This window comes from Paramormyrops kingsleyae, chromosome 24 (assembly GCF_048594095.1).
Source record: "Paramormyrops kingsleyae isolate MSU_618 chromosome 24, PKINGS_0.4, whole genome shotgun sequence".
NCBI classification, from domain to species: Eukaryota; Metazoa; Chordata; class Actinopteri; order Osteoglossiformes; family Mormyridae; genus Paramormyrops; species Paramormyrops kingsleyae.
This window is the reverse complement of record NC_132820.1, coordinates 3,207,820-3,222,183: the sequence shown is the minus strand read 5'-3', so window position 1 is coordinate 3,222,183 and position 14,364 is coordinate 3,207,820. Positions and strand designations below refer to the sequence as shown.

At 44.5% G+C, this 14,364-nt stretch overlaps 1 protein-coding gene across 1 annotated transcript in view; it reads right to left on the bottom strand.

The window, feature by feature from the left end:
• csf1rb (colony stimulating factor 1 receptor, b) overlaps window positions 1-1,728 on the bottom strand; it is a 70,754-nt gene extending 69,026 nt beyond the window's left edge. The window contains exon 1 of the mRNA XM_072706396.1: window positions 1,639-1,728. Coding sequence (XP_072562497.1) covers window positions 1,639-1,663 — 25 coding nt within the window. The 5' untranslated portion in view covers window positions 1,664-1,728. The remainder of the gene's footprint in view (window positions 1-1,638) is intronic.
• Window positions 1,729-14,364: the final 12,636 nt, after the last annotated feature.

Sequence of the window (14,364 nt, the reverse complement as noted above, 5' to 3'; positions counted from 1 at the left end):
AATTTAGGCCTACTTTTACTTTCACTCACATATATGCTCTGATCGTTTAAGTTTCTGACATATGCTCCTTTGCTGTGTGAACTAAAAATATCTGAATAAATACAAACTTACCACATCGCAGGTGAAAACAAGAGAGAAACATGACAATTAAAACGAACTGGTGGAAATCGCGGGTAGGAAACATCGCTTTTACGAGATTAAGTTTGCAGGAATCGTTTTCATTCGACCCGCAGATGACGAAACCCACCCCTTTGAGGAAATGATAACTATCCAGCTTCATCATTTGTGGTCAGCAGGCACCTTCGGTCTGACACGTGATCAACAGTTATGATGCAGATTAATTAGATTATTGCATTTACGCTCTTTTTACATGTCAAAAATGAGACAAAAAACATTTTAAAAGCCTTGTTTTACCGTTGTAGATAAGCCGCAAACATGTCTAGACAGCTTTACCACTTCAAATTCTTTTAGCTACTCCGGCCACCGCTGAGCTACACGCCACATCCGCGCGTCGCTCAGTGCAAACTCGCAATATACACACTGCACACTATATATACCAAGGTTCTTCAAATCTGGACCTCGATTCCAAATCCAGGCCGTGTTTTCAGTTCTCCCAGGTAGTTAGTTTAATAATTACTGATTCTGATTGGTCAGAGGCTTCACACCCGGCTCACAGATAAAGGAAGGCTGGAAAACCAGCAGTGCTTGGACCTCGAGGACCGTGATTTGAATAATAGGGCTATATATTCAATTCAGTTTATTTTATATAGCGCCTTTCATAGCAGAGTCGCCCCAAGGCGCTTTACATGTACATTACATCATTAAGAAAGAATAGTACAAAAACAGGGAAAAGGGAGGAGAAAGAAAGAAAGAAAGAAAGGCAAATGACAGCAAAGGAGAGGAACCAAAAACTGTCAAGGAGAAAAAATAACTCTGGGGGTCCAAGTAGGGTTGCCACATCTGAGTTCTGTAAAACCGGGACGACTGGGGTGACGCACTCCCTGACACACGCACACTGCCACTGGCCCTGGACTCGGGGGGGGGTGATGCCCTCCCTGACACACTGCCACTGGCCCTGGACTCTGGGGGGGGGGGGGGGGGGGTTATGCCCTCCTGACACACTGCCACTGGCCCTGGACTCTGGGGGGGGGGGGGTGATGCCCTCCCTGACACACTACTGCCACTGGCCCTGGACTCTGGGGGGGGGGGGGGGGGTGATGCCCTCCCTGACACACTACTGCCACTGGCCCTGGACTCTGGGGGGGGGGGGTTATGCCCTCCCTGACACACTGCCACTGGCCCTGGACTCTGGGGGGGGGGGGGGTTGATGCCCTCCCTGACACACTACTGCCACTGGCCCTGGACTCTGGGGGGGGGGGGTTATGCCCTCCTGACACACTGCCACTGGCCCTGGACTCTGGGGGGGGGGGGGGGTGATGCCCTCCCTGACACACTGCCACTGGCCCTGGACTCTGGGGGGGGGTTATGCCCTCCCTGACACACTCGCCCTGGACTCTCTGCTGCTCTCCCTGTCTATATATTGAATATAGATTTTCAGACAACAATACACAGTATTTTCATTTAGCCTAATTTATCTTTTTCATCTATTTCATTAACTGAATACAAAATAATTCTCACCTCTTTCTCCATTTGTACTTCTCATCCCTTTCTGCTGCCTGCAGAAGTGACTTCTGTCCCCTTGACGGACGCTTTGAACTCCAAGCAGGACGGTTTAAAGTTCTGTCTGATCTGGAGCTCAGCTTTGACTAACCCTACTGTGACATCCTTCTCTTTTTGTCGGACCACACGGCTCCCATGTGGCTAATTACACGCTCAGCATAAGCGTTGCTAACGGAAACTGACAAAACAAACAATACCACTTTCAGCAATTCTGTCGCAGTTTTCTCCCTTTTGAAAAAAAATGCCTATTTTTTTGTCAGGGGTCAGCTCTTCTGGAATGTACAGTATAGTCCTGATACAGCTTGTGAACGTCAATATCCTTCAGTTTCAATTTCTCAACTAAGTCTTCGAGCGCATTCCATTCAATTGGAGCTCTCAGTCGCAGGCAGGTTGAGTTGTACATTATCAGGTCATCAAAATCAACGTTAGCCTCTACATACTGAACACCTTTTTTAAAGAAGCTGTCGACCAATCCAACAAACTCAGTTTGTTCTCTTGAGTTCAGTTTTCGTAATGCCTGCCTTGTCTTGCTGCCATAAAACTTGTCTGAGCGACGCGGGATTAATTGGCTGCGCAGTTGGCTCATCACCCCAAGAACATCCAGTAAGCTAACATTCTCATTTTCCAACTTTTGAATTGCACTGTCAAGTTCATGCGTGACATTATGCATGAGCAATAGGATACACTCTGACACTGTCACGTCATCACCGCTGTCTGCAACATCACCATAACAGCTGGACAATCTTTCTTCCCTAATGAAGAAAAAAATAAGATAAACTCTTTGAGACGTTCTACTTTCTTGGCTGAGTAAGAGATCTCGCTGTAGCTTTTAAGGACAATGAACTCCACATCATGTCCTGCCGAGCTTAGAATTCTGCTTCCATTTCTCCGGCTACTGTGAATCAAGTGACACTTGCAGTTGGCCTTTACGATATACGGATTGGCATCTTTCAGTTTTTGAAAAACGGAATTATGCCAAAATTGACAGGCATTGTCAGCAGCATATGCACCAATATTACTGACACTCAGCCCACATGATTCTGTGATGTCCACTATCTTTTCGTAGATGGCTCTACTGGTTTCATGGGGGTCCTCGTGAAATTCCAATAGCCCACATTTAACACCCTCTTCTTCATGGAAATATTGGACAGTGTACGGATACAGTTTGTCGTTTCCTGAATTTGATGCGTCGGAACAAACAGAAAAGAAAGGCCTTTGTTTCAGTTCTGGAGCCAAACGCTCCTGGCTATTGGGGGCTAAGATATCCTGCATTAAAGCTTCGCTTTTTGTTCGTCCACATGGCACTTTTGAGACTATTGTCACGCCCCGATCGTGCCGATCCTTCTGTGCCACGCCCCCCTCGTTAACCTCATGTGGATTCCCAGTGTTTTACGGCTGTTTCTGATTGTTGTCATTAGTTCATTGTATTTAGTCCGCATTTCTGTTTGTTTCCCCAGTCCGGTCATTGTATTGTCAATGCGTTATTGCCTACCTTTACGTCTGATTAAACCCCGTGTTCCCCGTTTCCTGGCCTCCTGCTTGTTTGTCTGCACTCCGGGCGCATACATTGTGACAACTATACTGGAGTCATGGAAGATTTTTGTATTGACTTTAATGTAGGGTGACCAGATAATCCATGTCAGGGAGGACACTCTGAGCTAGGACAGGAATTGTAAATTACCATTTCAATTAAGCGGACCTGGATTTCACTTGAGCACTCAGCTCTTGCTGTGTGCTGATTGGTCAGTCTCCTATAATCATGCATGTGTCACTAATGCTAATGTGAAACAGCTGGATGAGTCTTTCAGTCAAGGAAACAAACCAGTCAAAGCACAAGAAGAGCTAAGCTATTTAGCCGAGCACAGGAGCCTTTTAATTTGAAAGTAGTTTGTAAAATCCGAAGTAGCTCAAAGTGTCCTCCCTGACATGGATTGTCTGGTCACCCTACTTTAATGCCGCAATTTGTTGATAGGTAACTATGACCGTGAAGAACCCCGTGGTATACATTACTAAGCACTGCTGCCCTATCTTCCTCCGGGGAGCCCTTTTTAGTCATAAAAGTAGTGATGGCTCGATTTTGGCGTTTATTCAGTATAGCAGTCTGGTGCTTTTTTGTTTTTGCATGGCTGTCGAGTGCCAATTTCCCTTCATGTTTCAGTATAATTTTGTCTGGGCACACAATACGGGAGGCAGAGAACGGGTCTCCCTGGGTAGGCCTGACCCATTCCGCCAAAGTGTCTTTTTTCATCCAATCTGTGTTGAATGTGGTATATCTTTTTTTCTTCGTTGCTGGCTCCTCTGACTTTGTCTGTTGCTCCTCCTCCTCGTCCGTTTCTCCCCCCATTTTGTCAAAACCTAAAATGTTTTAATGTTTCTCTAGCCTATATCTCACACTGACTTGTCTGATACAGTTGCCTGCATGCGCGATCTGCAGCATGCGGTTGCGCGCGTAGATTTTGCAGACTACATACAGCCAATCAAATAAAAGCATGTGTCCGCTACAGCGACACATAGACCAGCAAGCATATGTAGACCTGTCAAAATACCGGGGAAGAGAACACTGCTGCAGAAACAGCAGAATTATAGGTTTATTCAAAAGTGAAAGTAATGAACATGTGGATGGAAATGCAATAGGCGTCCCGGGAAAAATTATCAATTTTCCGGGACAGACAGTAAAAAAAGTGAACAATCCCAGGAAAACCATGTGGCAACCCTATAGGTCCAAGTTCAACTGGCTGCCCCACACGCCCCCAGGCATCTTAACATGAAAGAGTGAACTTGTTTGCTAAAATCAAGGTGCAGACTGTGGCCAAGGTTACATTCTTACACTGCGCACTCACAGTATTACAGTTTTTTCCAATCATTTTCACACTTGTCTCAATACCATGTCCGCTTTTTCAAAACACTTCACACTGTGAACTTTACAAACATGTACCTGAGTATATCAGTTAACTTTTGGTGCAAAATGCACTAAAACCACCAAAACCCTTCACACTTCACCAAAAAGTGACCCATGCTGTCAAACCTATAGCACACGCACTCTCTCACAAGACGACTTTGTCACACAAAGTACAAAGCATGAAAAAACACAAACAACTTGAAGCGCTGCAAAATGCATACATATGATGTGTTGTTGTATCCTATATTTTCACACAATGTTTATTGCAAAATAAAAGAAAAATGTATGACATTTCTAACATTGTAATGCAATCAAATAATACAGTAAATAAATTTTTAGCTGCGCAATACACTGGAAAAGAAAAATACATTATAACCTTATAATCTTCAATGGGGTTGAGGAATGGAGAGTATGGTGGCAAGAATAATGACATCATCCTGGGATGGGCAGTAAACCACTCTGTGACTTAAATGATGAAAGGCCACATTGTCCCACACAATCACAAATACTGGTAAATTCTTCCTCTCCCTCCTGTGGGAGGTAAATGCTAAATCCTACAGTAGTGGGTTACAGTAAAGACAAACATGCATCGATGCGTCAGTTTTTTCCTGTAGACTTTCCTCAAGTCACACCACTATAGTAATATACATATCAATCAAATGCCTTGAGTCAGAATGCTCTAAATAGTGTATAGTACCTGTTGCTTTGCCTGAAAATCCTGACAATTGATGCCTCTGTGGATCTAGGCAGGTGGGGCTGAACTCTTACACCCGCTTCCCTCAGGGACAGACCATGATTTACAACATGATCAATTACTGTGGCTCTGATTTCATCAGTAACCATGGTTCTTCCACTTCCTCTCCGTTGATGTCTTCTTCCACTTCCTCTCCGTTGATGTCTTCTTCCACTTCCTCTGCCTCTTGCGGCATCCATTTTTCACTAGCTAAAGAAAAATAGCAATGGAAAATGCCAATCCAAAGATGCACATATGGCAAATTGGCACTAACCACACAAATTCCTAGATAGGTGCTTAGCTGAAATTACAGACAGGTGTTTTCATTCAGCTTTCCAGCGTCAAGCATTGTAAAATGCTAGGGGGATGGTGGTGGTCTAATAGTTAGGGATCTGGCTGGACTCCCATTAGGAACACCGGAAGATTGTGAGTTCACTACCTGAACAAAGCCCTTGACCCCAACTTGCTCCAGAGGGACTGTCCCTGTAGTTACTGTACTTCTCTGTGAGTAGCTTTGGATAAAAGTGTCTGCTAAATTAATAAATGTAAATGTTTTACACATGTGTTTTACACATGTATTTGGGGGCAGCGTGTGGGCTAAGCCGTGTGCCTGTAATCCCAAGGTCGCCAGTTCAAGCCCAGCCTTAGCACATCTGCGGGTCCTTGAGCAAGACCCTCAACCCCCAGCTCCCTGGGCGCTGCTACAGGTGGCTGCCCTTTGCAGACAGCTTGCTCTACATAGAGCAAGTTGAGGGAGGCATAAAAAAGAATTTCCCCACAGGGATTAATGTAGTGTAAATTATTATTATTATTATTATACCCACTGCTTTTGCACAGAATACATTGTGTTGCGATGCAAAAAGGAAAGGGGGGGGGGGACACTTTGTAAATTTGTGTAAATGGTAACAAAGCAGGAAACAAAAACAAAATTACAAAATTTCTGCTAAAAGCATAATTATTTGTGTTACAGTTTTTTCCAATCATTTTCACACTTGTCTCAATACCATGTGTTAAGTGTTGTGATAAAGTGGACATCGTATTGAGACAAGTGTGAAAATGATTGGAAAAAATTGTAAATATACATCATACCTGGACATATTGCTGCTGGAGTTCCTTCACCTGCTCACTGTTCCTTTCAAAGGGAACTGCTTAGGTCTGCCCCTCTCCTTAGGTCTGCTCCTCTGCTTAGGTCTGCCCCTCTCCTTAGGTCTGCTCCTCTCCTTAGGTCTGCCCCACCGCTTAGGTCTGCTCCTCTCCTTAGGTCTGCCCCTCTCCTTAGGTCTGCTCCTCTCCTTAGGTCTGCCCCTCTCCTTAGGTCTGCTCCTCTGCTTAGGTCTGCTCCTCTCCTTAGGTCTGCTCCTCTCCCCAGGCTCCTTACTCTCCCTTGGCCAGACATTATTTGTCTTCTCCTGTCTTATGTTTCTACACCGAACAACATCAGTCCCAAAAGTCCCACTTTTCTGCATGACAGTGTAATTGAAAGAACTTCAACACCGGCTTTTGTGTCAGATTCAGCCTGGAATCAGCTGTAGTCGGCCCAATATACCAAACATAAATCAGCTGTGTGTCAATTATTCAGTGATCGGTTTATAATCAGTCATTTTTCTCTTGTTTTTGAGCTGATGTCATTGCAGAAGTAGAGGATTTTATATGGCATGTAAGGTTTAGAATATTGGGTTTTCTATTGTGGTATGCTGTGTGTAAACATTTGTAAATAAGACAAATACGATCCATAATTTTAGTTTTGGGTATAACTGTCTGTTAAGGAAATGTAAGCGTTTTAGAAATGTGTTCACTGACTGCATATTGTGTGAAAACTACATGAAATGTGTTAATGGTGTCACAACAGACTGAAGTTGTGCTAATTGTATTTAGTTTTGAAAATGTGACTACAGATTGGACAAACGCGTGTCAGCGATAAAAAAAGTGTAATGAGAAATAGAGAAGAACCAGTTATATGCAGTTTGCGCATATATATATATATATACATACATACACAAAATTTGTCAGAAAAAAATCACACCCATACATGGAGAAATGAGTGAAAAAATTGTGCTGTGGTCTCTTAACTTCCGCTTGCCGTGCTGCCTGGCCTGGTTACATCGGATCCCCGGACTCGATGCACAGCATTGGGCCGTAGATTACAACAGTAACAGAAAAACGCAGCTTGATTATATGGGCCTGCTTGGTAACTGGAAGGTTAATGCACCGTAACATCCGCAGCTCTAATGGCTGCTTCTGGCGTGATGTTGAGCAACATGAAGATGCTGGTGATGCACCAGTGATTCCCTCTCTTTGAATGAATGTTACATTTATATAGTGTTATTTCCAGACTCCCAAAGTGCTTTACAGAACCAATGGGGAGCCACTTCCACCCCCACCACTGTGTAGCCCCCACCTGAATGACGTGATGGCAGCCATTCTGCACCAGTACGCTCACCACACAGTAGCTAAGGTGGTGAAGGGGCAGGAGAGAATTCACCAGTTAGATACTGGGGATGATTAGGAGGCCAGATTTGAAAGAGCCACAGTGGGCAATTTTAGCCAGAACATCAGGGTACCACCTCTACTCTTTTGAAAGGGATCTAACCTCAGATATTCAGGATCTCGGTTCTACGTCTCATCCAAAGGACGGCGCCACTTTTACAGCACAGTGTTACTGCACAGGGCCACTGGGACCTGCACAGGGCCACTGGGACCTGCACAGACCACAAGGCAGGCTAACCTGTTGGCCACAGTGTCCCCATCACTGCTACAGTGTCCCCATCACTGCACTGGGACCCACACAGACCACACTTCCCTGCAGGCCACAGTGTCCCCATCACTGCACTGGGACCCACACAGACCACACTTCCCTGCAGGCCACAGTGTCCCCATCACTGCACTGGGACCCACACAGACCATAGGACGGACTTCCCTGCAGGCCACAGTGTCCCCATCACTGCACTGGGACCCACACAGACCACACTTCCCTGCAGGCCACAGTGTCCCCATCACTGCACTGGGACCCACACAGACCACACTTCCCTGCAGGCCACAGTGTCCCCATCACTGCACTGGGACCCACACAGACCACACTTCCCTGCAGGCCACAGTGTCCCCATCACTGCACTGGGACCCACACAGACCACACTTCCCTGCAGGCCACAGTGTCCCCATCACTGCACTGGGACCCACACAGACCATAGGACGGACTTCCCTGCAGGCCACAGTGTCCTCATCACTGCACTGGGACTCACACAGACCACACTTCCCTGCAGGCCACAGTGTCCCCATCACTGCACTGGGACCCACACAGACCACACTTCCCTGCAGGCCACAGTGTCCTCATCACTGCACTGGGACTCACACAGACCACACTTCCCTGCAGGCCACAGTGTCCCCATCACTGCACTGGGACCCACACAGACCACACTTCCCTGCAGGCCACAGTGTCCCCATCACTGCACTGGGACTCACACAGACCACACTTCCCTGCAGGCCACAGTGTCCTCATCACTGCACTGGGACCCACACAGACCACAGTGTGGGCTCTCCCATCCAAGTGCTGGCCAGGCACAAACCTACTTAGCTTCCGGCAGATTAGCTAGTCTGGTTTGCAGGTGGTTTAGATTTGAAAAGAGTGAAATACAATCCATAGCTGAAAGAAGAACTTTTAATGCAATATAAATTATTATTCTGTGTCTAACTGAAAATATTCCTCCTTGATGCGGCTGTAATGGGAGATTCATTCATCGTGAACCGTTCGATACATCATGTTCGGTTCAGTACATCAATGAAATGAATGATTAAATTTATTGATACAGGCAGAACCTTACGGAAGCCAAGAAAGGCCATGAAATATCATTAAAATGGAATTTAAAAAATAATATTTTATGGCCTTTCTTGGCTTCTGTGAGTTGATTTAGGCTAAAACTGGTTACAGTCAGTTTCCATAGCTGGTGTAGGGAACATTTTGTAATTCAGAGCAGGTTAGAAAAAAAAAGCAACTAAAAAGGACTCAGAAATGACTAAGAATAGATGCAGGATGGGCTAGTTTATGGTCACCATACTCGGTTCCCTAATCACCCCGGGAAAACGAAAAGCGTACAACCTTACAGTTAAATCTTGTTTTACAATCTACACACAACTGACACACTACATATGCATGCAAGGCTTCCAGCAGAAGTTACTAAATGCTCAGCTAAATTTGTTAAAGTTCAAGCAAACGATGCGATTCACTGTTTACAAAAAAAAAACAAAAATGAAATGTCATAGTGCCGAAGTTCCGAGGCTCTGCTGAATTCTCGAATCTGATTGATCAAAACAGTGTTGATTAATTTTCTGTAACAGCCCATGTAGTGCTAATTAGGTGAATCACTGCAGAAAATCAATGCGCTGTTAAGTAATGGTACTCAACATGTCAGACGTACAACACAGTGTAAAGGTAAGGGAAACTAGAAAATAAAAAGGAATTGCTACAAACCGCTTAGATAGCAACCAGAAATACCAAAATGATTTACTGATGTAATGCACTTTAAGGCCAGTCAACATCACACTTCTTCACAGTGCTGTGTAACCAGCCTAAAGAGGATGATGCCCAAGTCCGCTTTTAATGATCCGTAAGCATTAAATAAGTCGGGTAGCCAAATACTAAGAGGTACATAATAATAATACAATAAAAACTTTTCCCTAACCACCCTGTAAAACAAAAATTTGCATTCTGGGAAATGCAGACATATGGTATCCTTACAGTTAAATCTTGTTTTACAATCTACACACAATTGACACATGATACAGGTATGCAAGTCTTTTTCAACAAAAGTTACAAAATGCAAAGCTAAAGTTTGTTAAACTTCAAGCAAACGACGCGATTCACTGTTCACAAGAAAACAAAAATAAAGTGTCAAAGTGACTGTGGTTTTCGGAAGCTGACGTCACTCACGAGCAGCGTGACACATTTCATTTTTATAGTAAACGTGTGGGGGGCCAGGGGGACGCTGCGCGGTGACACTGAGTGGCTGCCGTACGGTGAAAATCGGTGCCTTTTCCTTCACTTGGTTCTGCGCTGTCACTGGGTCATACGAGCCACTGGGTCACTGGGCCAAACCCGGACAAACCGAGACCTTTGGTAACTCGGGGTTAGTTGTAATAGTCGGGGTTGGTTATGGGTTAATCGCTTTGTTTTGGAGAAAACTTGTAAAACAACTTTTTACCTGAATCTCCTACACCATTCTCTCCTTCACCAGAAATAAATCAATTAACAGACAGATAAATAACTTCTGCTATAGGGCTGTTTGTCACTGCAGATATATGAGCATAATCTCTTACTGGTTAAAAAACACATGATATGGACAAAACTTAGTTCTATATGATTGTTATGATGTTATATATTCTACTTTTTGGTTAAATTTTGCATTTTGCATGTTTAGTTGTACAATGTAAATAAGCGCTGCACCGAACCGTGAATTTTGGGTGCCATTACATCCCGCCTCCTTGATAATATACAAGAACGGCACACAACCTCTCAGTCGCCTGTACTCAAAAAAACTGACAGAACAAGAGAATTAGGTTTAATGATGCGGCAACAGTGAAAGCTAACTTCCTCTTCTGAAGCTATACATCAGGGGTGACCAACCTTTTGGAAACTGAGAGCTACTTCACGGGTACTGAGTCATACGAAGGGCTGCCAGTTTGAAACTCCCTCCTAAACTTATCTAAACTTCATGTGTAATAAACATGTTTTAAATGCTTTTCTTTGTCATTTTCAAATCTATATAAATGCAAATGTGATTAAAGAAGAATAATAACAGGATAAAATTACATTTTAGACGCTGCTCACTGGTGAGTTGTGCTATTTTTCAAGTCTAGACTAAAAACACACCTATTTAGTTTAGCTTATAGGGACACTAGTTCTAGCTCTAGCTAGCTTCTCACTCCCAGTTAGACCTATAGTGTGAGGTGTAGAGCTGGGTGGGGATCGGTGCCATTGGCTTTGGATAAACTGAATTGACAGTGCTGTCACTCTAGCTTCACAATTGCTTGTGAGATTGGAGTGCTGACATTTCAGGGACTCCCCATGCCTGCATTCCCACCTGCCTCTCCCTCCTACTTATGCTGCCATAGCCATATCTGCCGGAGTATTGCACTTCATATTGCACTCATCTAACTTTTAGCACTGCCTATAGTCTCCCTTACTTTGACTAATTGCATTTATTTCCACCACCTTCTCCTGGGGGGTGCTGCCTGGAGCCCTCAATCTATCAAGATGTCCAGCACACCCTGCTACATGTGACGTCGCCACTACCAATGACGACCGTGCATCCAGCTCGCCGTTCTGCCTGTGTCATCTTCCTTGTATGACCCGCTCCCTGCCTTCTGGCTGCCTGGCGATTGGAGGGAGCGTTGGCACCGGCTTGTCATCTCCCCCCTGCTCCCCGTTTGTGTTTCAGATTTAACTGTATTTGACTCTCCCTGCCGGCCCCTGGAGGATGGGCTCCCCCTTTGAGTCTGGTCCCTCCCAAGGTTTCTTCCTTCTGGGGAGTTTTTCCTTGCCACTGTCGTCTATGGCTTACTCACTGGGGGCTTTGGGTGGGGATGCTGTAAAGCGCTTTGGGACAATGTAATGTTGTGATAAAGCGCTGTACAAAAATAAATTTGTTGTTGTTGTTGTTGTATTTTTAGAACAGGTCCGCGGGCGACTCATGTGGTCCTTGCGGGCATCCTGGTGCCCGCGGGCACCATGTTGGTGACCCCTGCTGTACAGGCTACTGCAAACTGAGGGTGCAGCTCTCAGACCCGCCCAGCAGGGGGCAGCAACGGAGCCGCGTGCCTTGGAGACCTGAGGCTACTGTGCTGATCCTGATCCTCCGTGCTGCCCTGCTATTACTCGCTAAGGATCCAACAGAAAGTACCGAGACAGGAGAAGCTCAGGCTCTCATTTGGGGCCACAGCTGTTACCCAGATAATCATCATTCAAATGGCATTGAGTTCCTGGCCTGCATTGGCCTATTCAGATTCCTCACCAGACATGAGCTTAAAACGGGTGCATATCAGACCGTGTCTGCGATGCATGTAGCAACTGGAAATGTCTCTCCTGCCGACAGGCCACAGGTCAGCTGTGCAACGTGTGCAAAATGTGATACAGTTTATAAGGACCCAAATGGAGCAAATCTCACCACTAACCACATGGATGCCCACGAGTCGGCGATGCAGTAGTTCAGAAGTTGCTCTTGCAGGAATTTCAGCTGGAGACTTGGTTCTCTTGTGTGGGGAATGTTTTATTTCTAGTTGGAAAGTGAGCACAGATCAGCAATTTCTCAGGGCAAATCGGGCCTTCGTGGGGACTCAGGTTACTGCATAATTCAGAGATACCACTGTCTAAAACTCTGCAGAACATTCTATCCCAATTTGTTGCACCTGGGGCTAACTTTGAAATTAATTTCGACTCCCTATCTTGCTATATCAAGGTTGGAATGGATAGAGAAACAGTAGGAGAGTTTTGTCTAAGTACACAAACAGGGTTACATACCTCAGCCACACTCCCTTAGCGCACTCTAGTGTGGGTGCAGGCAAAGACAACTCTAATAAAAACAATTTATAGCTCAGATACTCTCATCTTACAGCAGTGGAATTACATTAAACAGTCTTCGTATTCTAGCTGTGTTCATTTTCCTCAGTGTCTGTTTTCCTCCCACACTCTGTGACATCAGACAAACCCATAATGAAAAAACATTTCATTAAACACTTACTACTTAAATGTATCTATACCAAAGCACTGTTGAATTATTGAATCTGATTGATCAGAACGGTGTTAATTAATTTTCTATAACAGCCCATGTAGTGCTAGGTAGGTGAATCACTGCAGAAAATCAATGCGCTGTTATCTTTAATTCTAAGTAATGGTACTCAACATGTCAGACGTACAACACAGTGTAAAGGTAAGGGAAACTTGCTACAAACCGCTTAGACAGCAACCGTGCTTCAGGCTGAAGAGCAGAACCTGGGGTCAGTGACTAAATACCAAAATGACTTACTGATGTAATGCACTTTAAGGCCAGTCAACATCACACTTCTTCACAGTGCTGTGTAACCAGCCTAAAGAGGATGATGCACAAGTCCGCTTTTAATGATCCGTAAGCATTACAGTGGGGTAGATGAATATCAAGAAGTACATAGAGATACGTGATAAAAAATAATGATAATATATTTACGTACAGAACCATAGACAGAATTTTAAAAATATCGAGGTCAGGAACATTAGCCCTTCCTAGGTGTGCACCGCAATGGGTTGTATTTATTGGAGTCTCAGAAAAAATACTGAGGACTTGACCGCGGTGTCCTCAGTGGTAGATACGGGCATTTCTTTCCCCCAGTGGATTGCATTTAAAAACGTATAACGCACAGTTTGGAGTTCATTAACAAACTCGCACTACAGCTATTACCGTGTGTCGCTGAGATTAACAGGAGTGTGAGTCCAACAGGGAACTTCATTTTCCCTCGTGAATTCATGGTAAAAATCGCACGCAGGAGCGCTGGGTGAGTAACCTCCCTATCCAACACGAAATCACTGTACAAAGGGTCAGAAACAACTGCTGTACGCCGTCTGCTATATCCTCACTCTGCTGTAGATGTAACGATGCAACAAGTTTATGTGCACCTGCTCTAAGTGTCAGAACCGCTTCAAGGTGTGAATGCTGTTTGAAAATGTTAACCTACATTCAAGACAAAGGCAGCGGAAGAGATCAGGGAGACATTAAAGCCTGTGTCTTACAAGTTACAGGACACACAATATATTAACATTACTCTCTGACTATCATTACAAGAATGTCATGCATCTTTGTAGCAGTTACATACATATACATCTATTTTAGTTACATTTAATGTAATACAATAAATGTGCACCACGTACACAGAAGATCTTATTTTGTTCAATATAAATTATGGCTGCCGTTTTTTTCCATGTCCAACTGCAACTGTTGCTTCCTGATAATATACACAAAGATTCAAATGTCTATACAAACAAACCTGGCTAAATACAGCAGGATTAGGGTTAATGATGCAGGAACAGAGA